Consider the following 20,922-nt stretch of genomic DNA (forward strand, 5'->3'; position numbering starts at 1 on the left):
TAGTGTCTTGTCCAGGGCTCTTTACTTCCTTGCGCCTAGTGTTGCCATGACAGGTTCTGGCAAACTGTGACTAAGGATTGGAATAAGTTTAAGAATTGTAAAGGGCATGAACAAGCCTAGTGGGACCAAAGACAAATAGATCACAGAGGAGGCAGAGTCGCCTCATGTCTGCCTGCTTACTTGACAGTTCTGACATCGCTCACTCAAAAGATGTTTTCTGACTCTGAGGCGGCATCACCTACTGCCAAATTACCTCTGGTGCCTTTAAAAGGTTTTTCTCAGTAGTCAAAAGGAGAGTGTTATTAGCAACAAGAGAAAGGCTACCAGCTTCTTGGCCTTATGCACCTTATTAATCATTTTCAACATTTCTGCATTACATGGGGTATTAAACATTTGTTCCCAACCTTTCTCAGTTCCTTTTCTGTAATATCTCTACAGAATATTATATTAATTGTCTTAATTGTTATGTGGTAGTTAATTAAAATATAATAGTTATTTTCTGTGATAATAAGATACTGAAGTTGGTACGTAATACCAATATTATAAAAATGCCTGTGGAGGTAGTTAAGCACATCTACAGGCTCTGTAATTCCCTAAGCAGCAGTCAGTGAACTTTTCCTTTGGAGGAACACAGCCTGATTTACAGGTCAGAAACCAGGACAGAAAATGTTGTCCACAGATGATTATTTTCCAAAATAATCCAACAATGTTGTTCAAATATACGTCAACACTGTTATCAATAATTACTGCAAGTACTGTCTCTATCTACAATAGTCTCAAAATCAAATTCATAATCAAACTGACTTTTGTAACCATTGTGGTAAGCGGCCCGGACATAGACAGGCAGACATCGATGGTTCAGTCACCAACACACGTTTATTCATTTCCATTATTTACAAAGTACCCAGTGCCCCTGCACCAATCACCATTCAGTCCTGGTCTCTCAACAATGCCTCTCTCTCTTCTGACCGCCTCCACTCCTCTCCACTGAGCTCTGTCCTCTTCCACCCGACTCCAGCTATCGAATGGAGGGAGGCGGCCCCTTTTATGCTCACCCGGATGTGCTCCAGGTGCCTCCCAATGAACTTCCACCGGCACTTCCTGGTGTAGCGGAAGTGCCGGCTGAGCACCCGGAAGCACTCCGGGTGTCCCTGGTATTCCTTCCTCCAGCACCTCCAGGTGTGACAGAAGTGCTGACGTCCAGGGCTCATTAGGCATTCAGGCGCCCCCTGGCGGAGACCATGGGCCCCTATAGGGTTGAGCTTCCATTCTCTGTTCCCGTGATCCCCATACTAACCAGCCGCTCGCCACACCATATATACAGGGTGTCCCAAAGTCACTATACACTTTTAATAAATTCCTAAAAATTACACAAGAAACTGAGTTTATTAATATTTCTAGCATCAACAAAGGAGTCATTGCAGTTTTACTTGCTAGGTTTGCCATCACGTTCCAACTCCTGGTTCCAAAGACTAGTTGTATACCTCCACATGAGTGCCTCCATTTTCCACAACTTTCAGCCACCTTCGGACGCAAGCCTCTCCGATGTTTTGCAGCATCTCTTCCCCGACCTCTCTGCATGCCATGCAAATTTTTTCCTCAAGCTGTGAGAGGTTACGGGGCTTAGTGGCATACACCTTGCTTTTGATATAGCCCCACAAAAAAAAAGTCACAAGGTTTAAGGTCAGGGGGGTACAGAGCCCATTCGAGGGGACCCCTTCAACTGATCCATCGGTCAGGAAACTTGATGTCCAGGAAATCTCTGATTAACCTGGCAAAGTGGGGATAAGGGAGTGAATGAATGGATAAGGGAATGATACACTTACAAAAATTGCAAAGCTTAAATTGTCATATGCTGATGGCTTAAGTCTCTCTGAATGATACCTAGAACAAAATAGAAAAAAGGAAGTGTATAGTGACTTTTGGGACACCCTGTATATATATATATACTGTATATATATATATATATATATATATATATAGTAGAAAAATACCCGCGCTTCGCAGCGGAGAAGTAGTGTGTTAAAGAGGTTATGTAAACATGTATATACATATACATATATATACATATCTACATATACAGTAATCCCTCCTCCATCGCGGGGGTTGCGTTCAGGAGCCACCCGCGAAATAAGAAAATCCGCGAAGTAGAAACCATATGTTTATATGGTTATTTTTATATTGTCATGCTTGGGTCACAGATTTGCGCAGAAACACAGGAGGTTGTAGAGAGACAGGAACGTTATTCAAACACTGCAAACAAACATTTGTCTCTTTTTCAAAAGTTTAAACTGTGCTCCATGACAAGACAGAGATGACAGTTCAGTCTCTCAATTAAAAGAATGCAAACATATCTTCCTCTTCAAAGGAGCAAACAAATCAATAGGGCTGTTTGGCTTGTAAGTATGCGAAGCACCGCGGCACAAAGCTGTTGAAGGCGGCAGCTCACACCCCCTCCGTCAGGAGCAGAGAGAGAGAGAGAGATAGAGAGAGAGAGATAAAAAAATCAATACGTGCCCTTTGAGCTTTTAAGTATGCGAAGCACCGTGCAGCATACTTAAAAGCTGCACACAGAAGGTAGCAACGTGAAGATAATCTTTCAGCATTTTTAGACAAGCGTCCGTATCATCTAGGTGTGCGAACAGCCCCCCTGCTCACACCCCCTACGTCAGGATCACAGATAGTCAGCGCAAGAGAGAGAGAAAGAAAAGTAAGCCGGGTAGCTTGTCAGCCATCTGCCAATAGCGTACCTTGTATGAAATCAACTGGGCAAACCAACTGAGGAAGCATGTACCAGAAATTAAAAGACCCATTGTCCTCAGAAATCCTCGAACCAGCAAAAAATCCGCGATATATATTTAAATATGCTTACATATAAAATCCGCGATGGAGTGAAGCCGCGAAAGGCGAAGCGCGATATAGCGAGGGATTACTGTACACATATCTACATATACATATATATACATATACAAATGTACACATCTACATATATATATATATACATATGTACATATATATATATACATATAAATATATACATATCTACATATATATATACACATATATATACATATGCACACACATATATATATATATATATCTACTTATATATATATATATATATATATATATATATATATAGTAATCCCTCGCTATATCGCGCTTCGCCTTTCGCGGCTTCATTCCATCGCGGATTTTATATGTAAGCATATTTAAATATATATCGCGGATTTTTCGCTGCTTCGCGGGTTTCTGCGGACAGTGGGTCTTTTAATTTCTGGTACATGCTTCCTCAGTTGGTTTGCCCAGTTGATTTCATACAAGGGACGCTATTGGCAGATGGCTGAGAAGCTACCCAACTTACTTTCTCTCTCTCTCTCTTGCGCTGACTTTCTCTGATCCTGACGTAGGGGGTGTGAGCAGGGGGGCTGTTCGCACACCTAGACGATACGGTCGCTCTAAAAATGCTGAAAGATTATCTTCAAGTTGCTATCTTTTGTGCAGCTGCTTTCTGAAAGGACATGCTGCACAGTGCTTCGCATACTTAAAAGCTCGAAGGGCACGTATTGATTTTTGATTGAAAAACAAACTCTGTCTCACTTATCTGCTCCTGACGGAGGGGGTGTGAGCTGCCGCTTTCAACAGCTTTGTGCCGCGGTGCTTCGCATACTTAAAAGCTAAACAGAGAGAAATGCAAACAAATCAATAGGGCTATCTCTGTGACAGTCACTGCTCCTGACACGCACTCCTTTGAAGAGGTAGATATGTTTGCATTCTTTTAATTGTGAGACGGAACTGTCATCTCTGTCTTGTCATGGAGCACAGTTTAAACTTTTGAAAAAGAGACAAATGTTTGTTTGCAGTGTTTGAATAACGTTCCTGTCTCTCTACAACCTCCTGTGTTTCTGCGCAAATCTGTGACCCAAGCATGACAATATAAAAATAACCATATAAACATATGATTTCTACTTCGCGGATTTTCTTATTTCGCGGGTGGCTCTGGAACGCAACCCCCGCGATGGAGGAGGGATTACTGTATATATATATATATATATATATATTTTCACAGCATTCGTAGTCTGGATCACAATCTGATTGTATGGGTGGTTACCTACCAGGTAACGCTTATGGTTGGCCAGCAAGTCAGCTAAAATCCGCCACGGTGCCTTCAGTTGTGAGAAGCAGATCATAGAATGGTTGAAAATAGTTTACTGTCAAATAATGCAAAGAGTACGCGACACGTGTTTCACCCTAATTCTTGGCTCATCAGGCGTACACACTCACTGCACTCCCTTACGGGAATCGAACCTCGGACGTCAGTGCTAGAGGCGAAGCCCCTAACATTGCGCCACGGCATGTGGTTCGTTTATTTGACAACATGTAGATTGGGGTAATTACATTCACGGCATTCGTAGTCTGAATCACAATCTGATTGTATGGGTGGTTACCTACCAGGTAACGCTTATGGTTGGCCAGCAAGTCAGCTAACATCAGCCACGGTGCCTTCAGTTGTGAGAAGCAGATCATAGAATGGTTGAAAATAGTTTACTGTCAAATAATGCAAAGAGTACGCGACACGTGTTTCTCCCTAATTCTTGGCTCATCAGGTGTACACACTCACTGCACTTGCTTACGGGAATCGAACCTCGGACGTCAGTGCTAGAGGCGAAGCCCCTAACATTGCGCCACGGCGTGTGGTTCGTTTATTTGACAGCATGTAGATCGGGGTAATTACATTCACGGCATTCGTAGTCTGAATCACAATCTGATTGTATGGGTGGTTACCTACCAGGTAACGCTTATGGTTGGCCAGCAAGTCAGCTAACATCAGCCACGGTGCCTTCAGTTGTGAGAAGCAGATCATAGAATGGTTGAAAATAGTTTACTGTCAAATAATGCAAAGAGTACGCGACACGTGTTTCACCCTAATTCTTGGCTCATCAGGCGTACACACTCACTGCACTCCCTTACGGAAATCGAACCTCGGACGTCAGTGCTAGAGGCGAAGCCCCTAACATTGCGCCACGGCGTGTGGTTTGTTTATTTGACAGCATGTAGATCGGGGTAATTACATTCACGGCATTCGTAGTCTGAATCACAATCTGATTGTATGGGTGGTTACCTACCAGGTAACGCTTATGGTTGGCCAGCAAGTCAGCTAACATTAGCCACGGTGCCTTCAGTTGTGAGAAGCAGATCATAGAATGGTTGAAAATAGTTTACTGTCAAATAATGCAAAGAGTACGTGACACGTGTTTCGCCATAATTCTTGGCTCATCAGGCGTACACACTCACTGCACTCCCTTACGGGAATTGAACCTCGATATATATAATTATATATATATATATATATATATATATATATATATATATATATATATATATATATATATATATATATATATATACAGTAGTACCTCGGTATACATCCTTAATCCGTTCCAGATCCTTTGACTTATACCAAACAGGACATATACCAAACAAATTTTTCCCATTAGAAATTAAGGGAAAATGAATAATCCGTTCCTATGAAAAAAATCCTATTGTTATTGGCATGTTATACATTGATGGGGTTGTATAAAATTTTAATACTAAAATACATAAATACAAAAGCAATTAGATGAAATAAATTAAAATTTAACCTCACTTTACTTTTTAATAACGTCTTTGTTTTTCACAATCGTAGATACCGTCGTTCTCGGCATACGGTATGCAGCAGCCATGTCCCGGATATGGATGCCACCTTCATACTTTTCAACAATCAATTCAAATTTACACAAAATAACACGAAATAACACAAAATCACGTGAAAATTCACATAGAGTTATAGCACGGGTTGTTCACTGAATGCTAGCAACTGGAGTACTGACGCTCGTGGGCAACGTAGGGTAGTGTGCGGTGTGACGATGCAGGTCCGCTCTACGCTCCCATACGTCCTTACAGGGAGTCCTGAACCAGACAGCGTCGGTAATGTCACCGAGATGAGCTGACAAATGAGGACAATTCTCAAAAGAAGCCAGGGGATAGTGCAAGAATGCCAAGTGCTTTTATTTAAAACAAAAATCAGTGTCCAAACAAAAAGTGCAGTGCAACTGGTTTCAATAAATAATTATTTAATAAATATCCATAAAAACAAGTGTTCTGTGGGGATAAAAACAACAATAAATAAATCCGATAAAATCCGAGGTTAAAAATGCAGTCTCACTCTTCCCGTTCACAGCCCACCTGTGCAAATGCGACTCGCTCCAACTACCTCATTAACTTCCCAGCAGTTGCGCAATCGCACCCACGGAGAATGACATGGCTATGCGGGTTAAAACCTGGCCCTTTTTTTGAAGCCATGGACCCGCTATACCACATGCGGTGTTCTAGAATGCGAGTCGTATTCCAAACAAAGGTCGTATACCAAGCAAAATTTTTCGCGTCCAAATAGGACGTTTACCAAGTTGGACTTATTCCAAAGCAGACGTATACCGAGGTACCACTGTATATTGTAACCGCTGCCATAGAGGGATGCGGCAGCCCTTCAGAAATCCCCTTTTAAACAGTTTTTCAATGGAAAAGAAACACACTCTTTCAGTACCTCTTTGCGGGAGCAGCTGCCAGCTTCCTCGTGCGGGGCTATGTACTTTTAAAAGATGGAGCATTGGTCATCCTGAGGTCTCTCACTCTTCTGTCTCTTTTCCCCTAGACTTCCTCCAGCTGCTGCTACCGGCCCGCTGGACCCCCTTGATGAAGAGGACTCTGTATTCTTTTGAGCAGGAGTTGGGGCTGATGCATCATGTTTGACAGCTGTTCCCCTTAAGACAGGATCGTCTCTGTAAGAGATTTGTGTTTGTACCTGGCAGAACAGCAATAAAGTTTCTACTCCTTGGAAAACCTGCTGAACTCACCTGTGCAACTTTGTGACCCAAGCTTAACAAGTGGTACCAGAAGTGGGGTGTTGCACAGATGAGGGGAGGAGCTGGTGGCTAACAGAGTTGACCTGAGTACTGGCCTAGAAATTGAACCAGATCTATCCAGTGTGGGAGACTCCTCGGATTTTCTCAAGCGGCTGCTTGGTCCTTCTTCCTCTTCAAAGAAGGCTGCTGCCCAGGCCCTCCGGAGGCATCAGCTATTGAGCAGACAGATTTTGTGAGCTTGCAGTGAACTGACAGCTCCTTTGAGTTTGCATCTAAGCATTCTTACAATGTCAGTGACTCCTATTATGCAGACCGTGAGACCCCCGGTTTCAAAAACTCCACACTTTCTTGTTTAAAGCAGCTTCCTTTATCAGGTTATCTCTGATCATGTTGGGGGCTGTCTGGTTGTATAGGTAGTTGTTCTGGCTGAACGTAAGGAAATAGTTTTGTCGATGGCTCATGCGCACTTCTTGTGTGATCATCTGGGCACTGAAAAGACTAGGGAGCGCATCTCAAAGTGGTTCTATTGGCTCAAAATGGACAGGGATGTCGAACAGTTCTGTAAGTCTTACCCTGACTGTCAGGTGGTCTCTGCTCACAGACCTCTTAGGGCTCCTCTTTACCAATGTCTATTTTAGACATTCCCTTTCAACGGATTGGGTTGGATATTGTTGGCCCCCTCCCTATGAATGGGTATCAATATATTCTCGTGCTGATTTATTACGCAACACAGTATCCTGAAGTGGCAGCTCTTTGGAAAGCCAACTTCTTGTCTATTGAAAGGCTCTGTGTGAGATCTTTACCCGCATTGGCATTCATCGTAAGATTCTGACTGACCAGGACATGCCCTTTACCTCACACATCATGAAACAATTGTGTGACAGCCTTGCCATTAAAAGGCTGAGCACCGCTGTTTACCAACCATAGACGAATGGCCTGACGGAGCGGTTTAACAAAACTTTAAAGCAGATGAGGCGAGTCGCTCAAGATGACCTGACGTCCTGGGACTCTGTTTTGCCCTTCCTGATCTTCATGGTTCGGGAATCACCACAGGCTTCCTCGGGCTTAAGTCCCTTTGAGTTGCTGTTTGGCACCCGCCAGCGAGGTGATTTGGATGTTATTTGTGAGGAATGGACAGGTGTGCGTTCTAATGCTAACAGTCCTAGCTTTGCAGATTGGGTTGTTCCCTTGCAGGATCAAATTTCTAGGCTTTCCTCTATCGCTGTGGAGCACCAGCAGTGTGAACAGGATGCCTAAAAATGCCATTATGATAATTGGAACAAACTTCGAGAATTCAAGCCTGGCAATCGCGTCCTGGTTCTGATTTCTTCTTACCTGCATAAGTTCCTGGAAAATAACAGGGTCCTGCTGTTGTTGAGGAGCATATGGGGCCTGTAAATTACAAAGTCAGGACACCTGGCAGACGGAGGCCCGTGTAGGTTTTACGTGTTAATATCTTGAAAGAGTGGTATGAACCCCACGAGGTGTTGACGTCCATGGCTGCTGTGTCCCAGACAGATGTTGCTATTGGTGATGATTTGACTGACTTGCAGAAAGCGGAGTTGCTGTCTCTGATAATTCGGAACATTGATGTATTTTCCACCATGCCTGGCCTCACTAACATAAGATTGTTACAGAGCATGGTGTTAAGGTGCAGATGCACTGTTTTTGGATACCCGAGGTGAAATGGAATGCAGTGCACGATGAAGTCAGGCAGATGCTTCAATTGGGTGTTATTCGTGAAAGTGAAAGCAACTGGTGTAGTCCGATTGTTTTAGTCCGATCGATTTTAGATGCTTAAATAAGGTTTCGAAATTTGATGCTTATCCTGTGCCCTGTGTTGATGAGTTATTGAAGAAATTGATTCAATGATTTAAAGTCTGCTTTGTCAACTTCCCCGGTATTGAGAAACCCAGACTTCTCTCAGGAGTTTGTCCTACAGACGGACACTAGTAAGTTCAGTTTAGGTGCTGTCCTGTCTCAGGTTTTTGATGGTGAGGAGCACCCCATCATGTTTTTGAGCAGGAAGCTGCTTCCCAGGGAGCGTAATTACTCGACTATAGAAAAGGAGTGTTTGGGAACAGTCCATTACTATTTGTGGGGGTGTAAGTTTACCTTGGTGGCTGATCACGCTCCCATTCAATGGCTCGACAGACAGAAGGATAGAAACCTTTGTCTTACATGGTGTGCTCTCTCACTCTCCTGTCTCTCTTCCCCAAGACTCCCTCATGTTTGACAGCTGTTTCTTGTGAGGCCGGATCGCCTCTGTAAGAAACTTGTGTTTGTACCTGGCAGAACATAATAAAGTTTCTACTCCTTTCAAAACCTGCTGAAATTGCCTATGCAAGTTTGTGACCCAAGCTTGAAAATATGTATTATGTATGTATATATATATATATATATATATATATGAAATAGTTTACTGTCAAATAAATGCAAAGAGTATGCGACACGTGTTTCGCCCTCATTCTGGGCTCATCAGGCGTACACACTCCACTGCACTCCCTCTCGGGAATCGAACCTCGGACGTCAGCGCCAGAGGCGATGCCCCTAACGTTGCGCCACGGCGTGTGGTTCGTTTATTTGACAGCATGTAGATCGGGGTAATTACATTCACGGCATTCGAAGTCTGTGTCACAATCTGATTGTATGGGTGGTTACCTACCAGGTAACGCTTGTGGTTGGCCAGCAATCTGCTAACATCCGCCATGGTGCCTTCAGTTTACCACAGGTGGACTCCAATTAAGCTGCAGAAACATCTCAAGGATGATCAGGGGAAACAGGATGCACCTGAGCTCAATTTTGAGCTTCATGGCAAAGGCTGTGAATACTTATATACATGTGCTTTCTCAATTTTTTTATTTTTAATAAATTTGCAAAAACCTCAAGTAAACTTTTTTCACGTTGTCATTATGGGGTGTTGTGTGTAGAATTCTGAGGAAAAAAATGAATTTAATCCATTTTGGAATAAGGCTGTAACATAACAAAATGTGGAAAAAGTGAATACTTTCCAGATGCACTGTAGATACTACTGCTAGTAGAAAAAGGGCAAAAATTGTATGTCCTTCTGTTTTGTCATGGAAAGGTCCCACCGTGACTCTATCCTTTCCCTGGGACCTTTCAGGAATACCTTAGTATCTGCAAACCTTTGACTTTTACTCTATTAAGCCACACTTACCAGCGTGGTATGGAGATGCAACTGCAGTCTGGAGCTCCACATGTGTTCAGTGTCAGGGTGAACTAGGTATGACTGTATCTTGGCAGTTTGTTAGAAATAGTAGAAGGCAAAAGACCCCCGTGACCCTGTGTTCGGATTCAGCGGGTTGGAAAATGGATGGATAGTAGAAGGCAAACCAGGTTCAAAAACGTACTCAGTTAATACAGAATATAATTCACTGAATTATAGCCTTCAGATGTGTCAAAAGCAAAACCAAAGCTACTTCATAACTATACAAGCAGGAGAGACATCTCTTCTTTATAGAAGTCTAGGCCCCCAATGTCCCTAGATACTGTATCAGGTGGCCCTTTCAATCTTGCATTGTCCACCTGTGCTGACAGGTCTTTTGGTGCATTCCATTTACTTCAGAAGTCAGATGTTGAAGCTGGTAATAATGTCACACCCGAGTTGACTGTGTTCCAGTAAAACACAATATAAACATTTCCGGGAAACCTTTTATTGTGCTTGCTCCATTGGAATGAACAGCAGTTGATAACACACATTTTGTGGTATTTCACATATTCAAATACCATAGCAACATTTCCACAGATATAGATTGGACAGTACTGTGTGTACAACTGATTTAAAGAGACATAAATGAAGAGAACTGCTAATAAAGCTTTCACTAAAATTTGTGGTTTACTCTGCCATTTTGAATTGACGGTCGGACAAACCATTCCCCAGTTACTAAGCTGCAAATTTGATCAAAAGGGTGTTCCGTTTGAAAATTATGACTAGGAACTCAGACATTCTGAATTCCCACTTAAAATGGAATGTATCATTTGATCTTGATCTTAATGGCAGGGCAGAAAGAGACAGAGAGATGACCAGCTGATGGTGTGCACTTTATTTATGCTGGGTTTCTTCTTGCATACTCTACCCTCTTAGATCAAAGAGATGTTGTAATTTTCTCCATTTCCCTGTGCATGCCTCATGAACTTAAATCAATCTTAGCTATGCTTGACTTGTATTCTTGAACATTCTACCAGCTGGTGTTTGACCACCTATAGGGCAAAAACTCTCTTTTGTTGTCTAATCTTGTCTGGTTCTGTGGTCAGCAAAACCGGCATAGAAAAATCGTCTATATATATATATAAAATCTAACGTCTCTCTGTCTGTATGTCTGTCCACTTTTCACGAGAGAACTACTTAACGGATTTAGATCGGGTTTTTTTCTATAATTTGCTTGAACATTGCGGTTGATTTTGCAACTTCTCTCATTGTGCTAAGTTTAACAGTTCGCTTGCGATACCGATTTATTTGCACTATCCCGAGAGACACTCAGTGGGCCAAGGGGAGGGGGAAGCATGACGTCAGGAGTAGGAGTAGGGAGTCGGGCAGTACCCTCCTCACTTATGCACCAGCCTCCGAGTTGGTCTACCTGTCACCACGTTTTGGAGCGTACCTTGCCTCCACTTAGCTAGCGATACTGGTTTGTTTATTGATTTTTAAAGTTTGTCCTGTTTCACTACAATGCAGGCAGAGCCGCGGGGGACAACTAGTAAAAAATAAGATATGATTACAAATTCATTTATTTAGAATGAAAATGGCCATGTATAAAAATGACTCTTTTGGAAAACCTATAAGAGAAAGGAGCCTGACATGACTCAAGTATAAATGTCACAAGTGTACATACATTGAAGCTGCGGAAGAAAGCAGAGAGCAATAAAATGTAGCTGCTTGGTCAGCAGCGTAAAGGTAATCCTGCTTAAACAAAGCTTTTCTCTATATTCTTTACTCTATGCTCCTGCCATTACTAAGTTTAATAATTTTAAAAGTAACCCGGTGGTTCATCATTTGCTACAAATACTGTATATTACTAATGTATGAGATACTTTATGGCAGAGATGCCACTGCCAGTTGCTCCTGTGTATGCTAATCATTTATACCAGCCATCTTTTGCCTCTGCAGTATTTAATTTGTGGAAGCCAGTGAGTATCTGAACCCTTAGATACATCTGCTGTATGCTGACAGTACACATGAATTCTTTGAGCACTTACATCTTAAATACAATCTTTTAGTAATGTGTTACTTTTGTGAAGACCATCTTTATATTGGACTGAGCTGACTTGGGAGGGGCACTGAAATTTAATATGAAACAAAGATTTGTTATATAATTGTGATTATATACTTGATTGAGCTGTGTCAATACAATTAAAAAAAACAATTCAATAAAAAATAAAAAATATGATTTTGCTTTCTTTCTTTCTGTGCAGGAGACGTAAAACCTAGTTACTAGAGGACTGACTCTTATAATGCTTAAATGCTATGCTGTTTAAATTGTTCATGTACTACCCTGCACATAATTTGTAAACATTAAAATTACAACCGGGTAAAACTTCATTCCTTTCTATACAGTGCTGTCTACCACACAAGATATGAGCAGTGTTGAAACACTAAGATTTTTTAAATTTAAATTTGTTTTCTGAACAAGTGGATCCTTTTTAATTAAAAGCTACAGACTTCTTTGTTTGGCAGTTTGTTTTACATTACAATCTCTACTCTGTGTAGCATTTATTTTTAGCCATTACTGAGATGTGGTCTTAGCCTTCTCCACTGTGTTTCTCGTCTTGCTGTCCTGTGGTAATGGCAGCTCTTCCACAGCTTTGAAGAAGTTGATTCTCAAGGTACTGGAATGGGATCTTAACATGAATGGTCGGCGGTGGTGCCACCAGTCAGAGAATTGCATCATCAGACCATCTTACTCTTAAACCAAAAAACTAACAGGATCCACATCCATTTGTTTTGACTGATCTTTATAAAGAAGAATTTTATTTTTTGGTTCAGTGTCCAATAGTTCTTAAAATTTATATCAATTACTTAAATCATGACTACTCAAATCACGACTACTCAGAGGAGCCTAAAGAATCTAGAACTCTTCAAGACCTTCAAAAATGGTACACATGGTTATAGTATTTCAGAGAAACACTTTACCTATGGTCCTAAAACCAAAATGTTACTGAACACTAGATATAAAGTAGGTATAAATGAATTGAAAGATTGTGTGTGTGTGATAAATCAGCAGCAGTGCAGCAAGAATAATAGATGAGAAGTTTGATATCCGGCTGAAAAAGGAGCCCCTCTGTGTATGGTTAGCACAGAAGACTCCTGAAGCAGTAGAGAGGAACTAACAGGCCAAAAAGGCTGCAGCCTTGGTGGTCAGGGAAGCAAAAATCAAGGTGTGGGAGGAGTTCAGAGACACCATGGAAAGTGACTTGGAAAGCGACCATCAATTGGGCACAAAAAGGTTCTGGCTAACCATTAGGCAACTCAGAAAGGGAAGGCAGGGATTCACCCAGGCTGTTCTCCACAAGTGTGGAGAAATGCTGACCCGGACTGAGGGTGTTGTCTGATGGTGGAAGAAACACTTTGAAGAGCTCCTGAACCTGATGGACACGCTGTCTGTGGGGGAGGCAAAGCCCAAAGCTGATGGGGAATCAATGCCCATTTCCCTGAGGGAGGTCAATGAGGTAGTCAAGCAACTCTGCAGTGGCAAAGCCCCAGAAGTGGATGAGATCTGCCCAGAAATGCTGAAGGTTCTGGACATTGTTGACTCGTTGTGCAGTCATCGGGAGCTGTGCCCCTGCAGTGGTGGACTAGGGGGTGTTCCCAATTTTTAAAAAGGGGGAACGGAGGAAGTGCTCCAGCTATCGGGGAATCACACTCCTCAGCCTCCATGGGAAAGGTTATTCCAGTGTACTAGAAAGGACACTCCACCCAGTTGTGGAACCTCAGATCCAGGAAGAGCAATGTAGATTCTGTGCAGGCCGTGGAACTGTAGACCAGCTCTTTACTCTCAGGAGGATTCTGCAGGGGGCATGGGAGTATATCCAATTGGTATATGTGTTTTGCGGACATAACGAGGGATGTTGCAGGGGGTTGCTGGGAGAGTATGGGGTTCCGGGCCCTCAATAAGGGCTATTTGGTCCCTGTATAATCACAGTGAGAGCTGTGACTGAATACTCTGAGAAACATCAGCATCATTTCCAGTAGGTTTGGTACTCCGCCAGGACTGTGCTTTGTCTCCTATTCAATTTGTGGTCTTCATTGACAGAATATCAAAGTACATTTGGGGAGGGAAAGGGCTCCAGTTCGGTGATCTTTGAATCACATCACTGATTTTTGCAGATGACATGGTCCTGTTGGCTTCATCAGGCTGTAAACTCCAGCACGCATCAGGCCAGTTTGCAATTGAGTGTGAAGCAGAAGGAATGGTGATTAGCACCACCAAATCTGAGGTTATGGCCCTCAGTAGAAAAAAAGTGGGCTGTCCTCTCTGAGTGGAAGGTGAGTTACTGCCGCAAGTGGAGGAGTTTAAATACCTCAAGGGTCTTGTTCAAGAGTGAGGAGAAAAGGGATGGTGAGATCAACATACACATTGGGGTGGCAAGCACTATTATGCGGTCGCTATACTGATCTGTAGTGGGGAAGAAGGAGCGGAGTCAAAAGGCGAAATCCTCGATTTACTAGTTGGTCTACATCCCTACCCTGACCTACAGTATGGTCATTAGCTTTGGGTAATGACAAAGTGAATGATATCACAGGTGCAAGCGGACAAAATGAGCTTTGTCTGCAGAGGGACTGGGCTCTCCCTTAGAGATAGGGTGAGAAGTACAGACATCCAAGAGAGGTTCTGAGTCGAGCTGCTAACCCTCCACATCGATAGGAGCCAACTAAGATTGTTCAGGCATTTGATATGGATGTATCCTGGATACCGTTTTACAGGCACAACCAGCTGGGAGAAAACACCGGGGAAGACCTCGGGCTCACTGGGAGGATTATACCTTGCAGATGGCCTGGGGATGCCACAGTATGAGTTGGCAGGTGTGGCTGGGGAAAAGGACATTTGGGGCTAACAGCTAAGACTGTTGCCCCTGTGACCCAGGTGGAAAATGGATGGATGGAGAACTCGATATTTTTTTTTTTTTTGGAAAACCATAATGATAAATTAAACCCTTGCCTTTCTTGTTAAGTTACTTCCCTGATGAGAATACCATGTTTGTCTTCAAGGATTAAAAATGCTTTTGAGAAAATTAATGCAGAAAAAAAGAGCAAGGTAAAGAAAATGAGTTAATTCGTCAATAGGCTATTTAAAGGTATGTTTAACAAATAGGGGGCCACCTTTGGATGTCTCTGTTTCTTTGGATTTGTACTCTTTTTAATCTGCACTAGTGTTTAGGGTCCCCTCATTATGGGCCTTCTAATTGCTCTCTCCCTAATACTGAACTGTTTTAATTTCAGCATCCTTCAAACTTCTGCGGCTCCCCATGTTGTCCTCTTATGATGTATTTGGACAAACCAGGATGATCTGATACTTATTAATAACCCTTGCTTTTCTAAGAGGCCTGTTTCTCTAACAAGAATACCATGTTTGTCTTCAAGGATGAAAAATTAAATTAACAAAGGTAAAAAATACTACATGGAGAACATTTATTCAAAATTAAATTCATAGCATCTCTAACACCAAATTTTATTAAGAAAACATGGAGATAACATTAAAACATAAATACTGTACAATTACATGTAAAAGGTAATACAAGAAAAAATCAACATAAATATAAGGAAAGACAGGTTATCTCCACCCAGATGTGGCACCTGATCAACTCAAGGTACCAGGGAGCATAGAGAAGTTAATACATCATCACTGGCACACAGCTATTTTCTGTCTAAAACATATACTGTATAACACTTTTAGAAAGGCTTAGAGGATTGTTAAGGACCTCAGTCATCCTGCAGTTCCTTTTTTTTACCTCCTCATCTGTCAACTGTTACAGGACTGGTTACACTGGCACCAGTAAACTGAGAGGTGGCTTCATAAGGCTACATGTAAATGTCCAGTTTGCACATATTGTAGCAGCCAGCAGACTTATCCTGAGACAATATCATCTGAGGTCGTCTCTATACCACTTTCACTAGTCTGAGGGACCCATGTAATAATGTTACTGTGCGATAGACAAAATGACATTTGAACTTACGCTTGATACAAGATATGCAAATTGCTTTGTGAATTGAATTTAGATGTTCAAAAAGAACACCTCTGCGGTGGGCTGGCGCCCTGCCCGGGGTCTGTTTCCTGCCTTGCACCCTGTGTTGGCTGGGATTGGCTCCGGCGGACCCCTGTGACCCTGTAGTTAGGATAAAGTGGGTTGGATAATGGATGGATGGAAAAGAACACCTAAACTTGTAAATTGTAAAATTCAAATTGTTTCACAAATAATTACTTATGTTAAAATTATTGAAATAATTATTCAGCATTGATGTATTTTAATCATCTAAATTTAATGAAGATCAAAACAAAAAGGTAGTTGGTGAGAGTATGAATTAAAATACTGTACTGTCCTTCATGCGTATACCCTGAGCGTGTATCAGTTCAGACAAAACTTTAACAAACTAAGAACAGTGTTGGTAACATTTACATTGTTTAGTTCTTGGTTCAATGAAAATGGCACAGTAATATTAAGTAAAAAACAAATTAACCTAATTCTTTATACTTTAAAGTTTTATTATACAGAACTTATCCAATTTTCTTAACTCACTCATAATGGGATATATGGCTATAAATACACATGGTATTCACACACACACACACATACTTGTATTTACATACACAATACTATTTACAAATACTCATAGTACATACATACTGCTTTAGATTTCCAAATCTTTCAAGCACACACGAAAAAAATCCATCATATAATCTCTTATAACTGAACACAAGAGAAATGTCTGGACTTGTTTGATTTAAAAAAGCTGTAATCAGCTGTTCTTCAATTTATAAACTTTTCAATAGCAATGATCAAACTGCAGTTTTTTTTTTTATTAAGAGAAATCATACAATTTGAAAAATTTTACTGAATTGGTAATTTAGTCATATTTTCCTTCTCTTGAATGATACTTATTTTTTCATTGTTCTAGTATAGAACAGCCAAGCTTATGATAATGAATCCCGCAGATGCTCCATTAAAACATTCAGCAGGCATTATTCATTTGTTAAGTCCTGGATTATTTTCCTTTTCTTAAGATGGTCAATAAACTTCCTTTCAACCGAGACATTGTGGTAGGGACTCTGAAAGACAGGAGGGGAAAAAATTAAAAAAAAAATCAAACTACAATGTAGTAGCTGCCAAGTATAATATATCTACCTGTGTGGCTCCAGGCCAGTGTGTGGCTAATATATAAATGATAAATAATAATTGAGAACAATGAAGTATGCAATAACTAAATAATATTTCATAGCAAATTCAAAATCACCACCATTCCCAAGTCAGCTAAGGAGCAATAAAATGAAATCAAATTACCCAGTGAGTTATCATTCAAAGCTTTTAGAAGAGGCTCAGCACACATATGTAAGAACAACATTAATAATGTTATTAATTTGTTATTAAGCTCTAAATAAGCTTTGCACAGTTCATTGAAAAGAAGTTTGCATTTTTTTTCAGATTTCAAACATGACATCTTTATCTTGCCTTGTTATAATGGATGGAGTGTGAGATTTCCAATTGAGTAAGATAAAGTGATGACTGAGCAATCTAAGATAATACAAGAGATATGTCACTCTGAATGTTGCTCTGAATGGTTTGAGAGGTAGGCACAGACAGTAGGCACCATCCGATCCTCGAATATGGTCTGACTGTTTGGCAGCCCCAAAATATGCGGTCAAGGCAGGCAGGTGCTTGGCAACATCACTCACAATCAATGTTTTGGCTTGGGTACATTTTAGATACAGTTGTGCTTGAAAGTTTGTGAACCCTTTAGAATTTTCTATATTTCTGCATAAATATGACCTAAAACATCATCAGATTTTCACTCAAGTCCTAAAAGTAGATAACAGAGAAACCAGTTAAACAAATAAAACAAAAATATTATACTTGGTCATTTGTTTATTAAGGAAAATGATCGAATATTACATATTTGTGAGTGGCAAAAGTATGTGAACCTTTGCTTTCAGTATCTGGTGTGACCCCCCTTTGCAGCAATAACTGCAACTAAACGTTTCCGGTAACTGTTGATCAGTCCTGCACACCGGCTTGGAGGAATTTTAGCCCATTCCTCCGTACATAACAGCTTCAATTCTGGGATGTTGGTGGGTTTCCTCACATTAACTGCTCTCTTCAGGTCCTTCCACAACATTTCGATTAGATTAAGGTCAGGACTTTGACTTGGCCATTCCAAAACATTAACTTTATTCTTCTTTAACCATTCTTTGGTAGAACGACTTGTGTGCTTAGGGTCATTGTCTTGCTGCACGACCCACCTTCTCTCGAGATTCAGTTCATGGACAGATGTAATGACATTTTCCTTTAGAATTCTCTGATATAATTCAGAATTCATTGTTCCATCAATGAAGGCAAGCCGTCCTGGCCCAGATGCAGCAAAACAGGCCCAAACCATGATACTACCACCACCATGTTTCACAGATGGGATAAGGTTCTTATACTGGAATGCAGTGTTTTCCTTTCTCCAAACATAACGCTTTTCATTTAAACCAAAAAGTTCTATTTTGGTCTCATCCGACCACAAAATATCCCAAAGATGTACAGGTTAGGTAGATTGCCAATACTAAATTGTGCCTAGTGCGTGGTTTGTGTCGGTATGTGTGTGTTTGGCCTAGCATCCTGTCCAGGGTTTGTTTCCTGCCTTGCTGTCTGTGATAGCTGGGGTAGGCTCTGGCACCCTCCACAACTCTGTTCAGGATAAAGCAAGCTAGAAAATAACTGATTTGACAGTCTGAAAATGTAATTAGCATGAACTGGTGCAATGGACAGTAACATATCAGACCTCTTCAACACTGGTACCACATGCTGAAGTGTTAATCCACAGAATTCCTGATAAATTAACAGTAGTTTGTAGTACACAAAACAAAGTATGTAGTGATGAGTTGTAAAAGAATAAAACAGTGTGTTCCATCTATTTTATGTGGTACAATAATAATGTCTAAACAGATGTTTTGATTAAAGAAAAAGACAAAAACCTAATTCACTATGCATTATCTCTCAGTGATGCTAATTGCCTATGGTTAACATATTAGCAATTCACTTGTTTGACAAGTTTCACACCTGTCTGATATTGTGGTTTCCAAGCCTTGTGAAGAAATCAGGGGAGCGGACTAAACAAAGACTTCAATCATAGCCTGTAGTTATATCCTTATTTAAAACCTAGATGTTTTGAAAACCAACAGCCTAATGCACCTCTCCTTGAACGTAGTTGAGTAGCTGTGACCCATCCAAAAAACGGACATTAAGTGAATTCTATCAAAATAACATAAAAAAACAATCAAATACCTCCGTAAAGGATACCAGAGGTATAGAGATAAGTGCTGCTCCTAAGGATGTGTTGTAAAGTTCCACTCACACCATTGCCTGCATAAAGTTTGAACATTTTTACCTTGCTCACATGGTTTATTTCAGGGTGTTGTGATTTCAATTCACACACCAAAGATATGCACGTTAAAATTAAGTGGTGACTCTAAATCGAGTGTGGGTGTGCCCAGTGATGGACAGATAACTTGAAAGGTTGTTCGTTCTCCTCTTGAGCTTGATGCTGATAGAACAGTCTACTACTCCTCATAACCCATGACGTCTTTGTCTGCCTAATGATTTTGAGCATTTACCATATACTGTATGTGCTGTGGGCGGCACGGTGGCGCAGTGGGTAGCGCTGCTGCCTCGCAGTTGGGAGATCTGGGGACCCGGGTTCGCTTCCCGGGTCCTCCCTGCGTGGAGTTTGCATGTTCTCCCCGTGTCTGCGTGGGTTTCCTCTGGGCACTCTGGTTTCCTCCCACAGTCCAAAGACATGCAGGTTAGGTGGATTGGCGATTCTAAATTGGCCCTAGTGTGTGCTTGGTGTGTGGGTGTGTTTGTGTGTGTCCTGCGGTGGGTTGGCACCCTGCCCAGGATTGGTTCCCTGCCTTGTGCCCTGTGTTGGCTGGGATTGGCTCCAGCAGACCCCCGTGACCCTGTGTTTGGATTCAGCAGGTTGGAAAATGGATGGATGGATGGATGTATGTGCTGTACTGTGAGTGTGCACTTTGCAAATAAACAATCTGCTTTAATTTCACCTTGTAAAGGGGCTCGAAGAGATCTAAAAAAACAATCTTTTATAGTAGTCAGTAGTTAGCTTGGCAAACTCAACCCTATTAAGAGAATACAGTCAGTTCCCTGAATAATAAGATTATTATTTTAGTATAGAGAACAACTTCTGTGTCGTTTTCTCATCTCTTGATCCTGCCCAGGCTGTCTCAGAGAATAAATTTCTATCTTCATAGGGAACAGGTTCTTGGAGTTCTTTAAACAAAAAAGCTGGCAATATTTGCATGCATCTACAGGTATTAATCATTTACTCTTATGTAACAAGATCTTAACAAAAGGTATCTTTTGGTTTTAATGACACTTAAAAAGCATCAGTAAAGTTATTATTCATCTGTGAAATATGGCCTACCAAAATATATTCTCTATGGGACCTGCAGATGCGTCTTAAGTGAGACATATTTCTCTTGATGTTACATACTTCAATATAAGACCTCATATTAATATTTAAATTTTCATTTTATCAGCATATCAAATGTCACTCTGCGCAGAGACTAACAGCCACTTTATTGATGATTTGTAAGCATCATTAATACCAAAATAAGCTGTTATGGTCTTGCTACATAACAGTGAATTGATGCATTTATTATTATTTTTTTATTTGATATACTTTGTTTACCCCTGGGGAGAAATTCTCTTTTTGCATGAACTCTGTGGTTGAGAGTGTAGAGTCAGCCATTGTGCAGTGCCATTGAAGCAATTTTCAGGTTAAGGGTCC

General features: G+C 41.2%; 2 protein-coding genes across 8 annotated transcripts in view; one reads left to right on the plus strand and one right to left on the minus strand.

Annotated features, from left to right (window-relative positions):
• Positions 1-20,922, plus strand: part of jagn1a (jagunal homolog 1a) — a 469,310-nt gene that overhangs the window by 210,224 nt on the left and 238,164 nt on the right. The gene's annotated exons all lie outside the window — the stretch shown is intronic.
• LOC114650354 (type 2 lactosamine alpha-2,3-sialyltransferase-like) overlaps positions 15,536-20,922 on the minus strand; it is a 143,071-nt gene continuing 137,684 nt past the window's right edge. For all 7 annotated transcript variants that reach the window (XM_028799928.2, XM_028799919.2, XM_028799927.2 and 4 more), the window contains one exon: positions 15,536-17,185. In XM_028799928.2, coding sequence (XP_028655761.1) covers positions 17,099-17,185 — 87 coding nt within the window. In that variant the 3' untranslated portion in view covers positions 15,536-17,098. The remainder of the gene's footprint in view (positions 17,186-20,922) is intronic.

This window comes from Erpetoichthys calabaricus, chromosome 4 (assembly GCF_900747795.2).
Source record: "Erpetoichthys calabaricus chromosome 4, fErpCal1.3, whole genome shotgun sequence".
Taxonomy (NCBI): domain Eukaryota; kingdom Metazoa; phylum Chordata; class Cladistia; order Polypteriformes; family Polypteridae; genus Erpetoichthys; species Erpetoichthys calabaricus.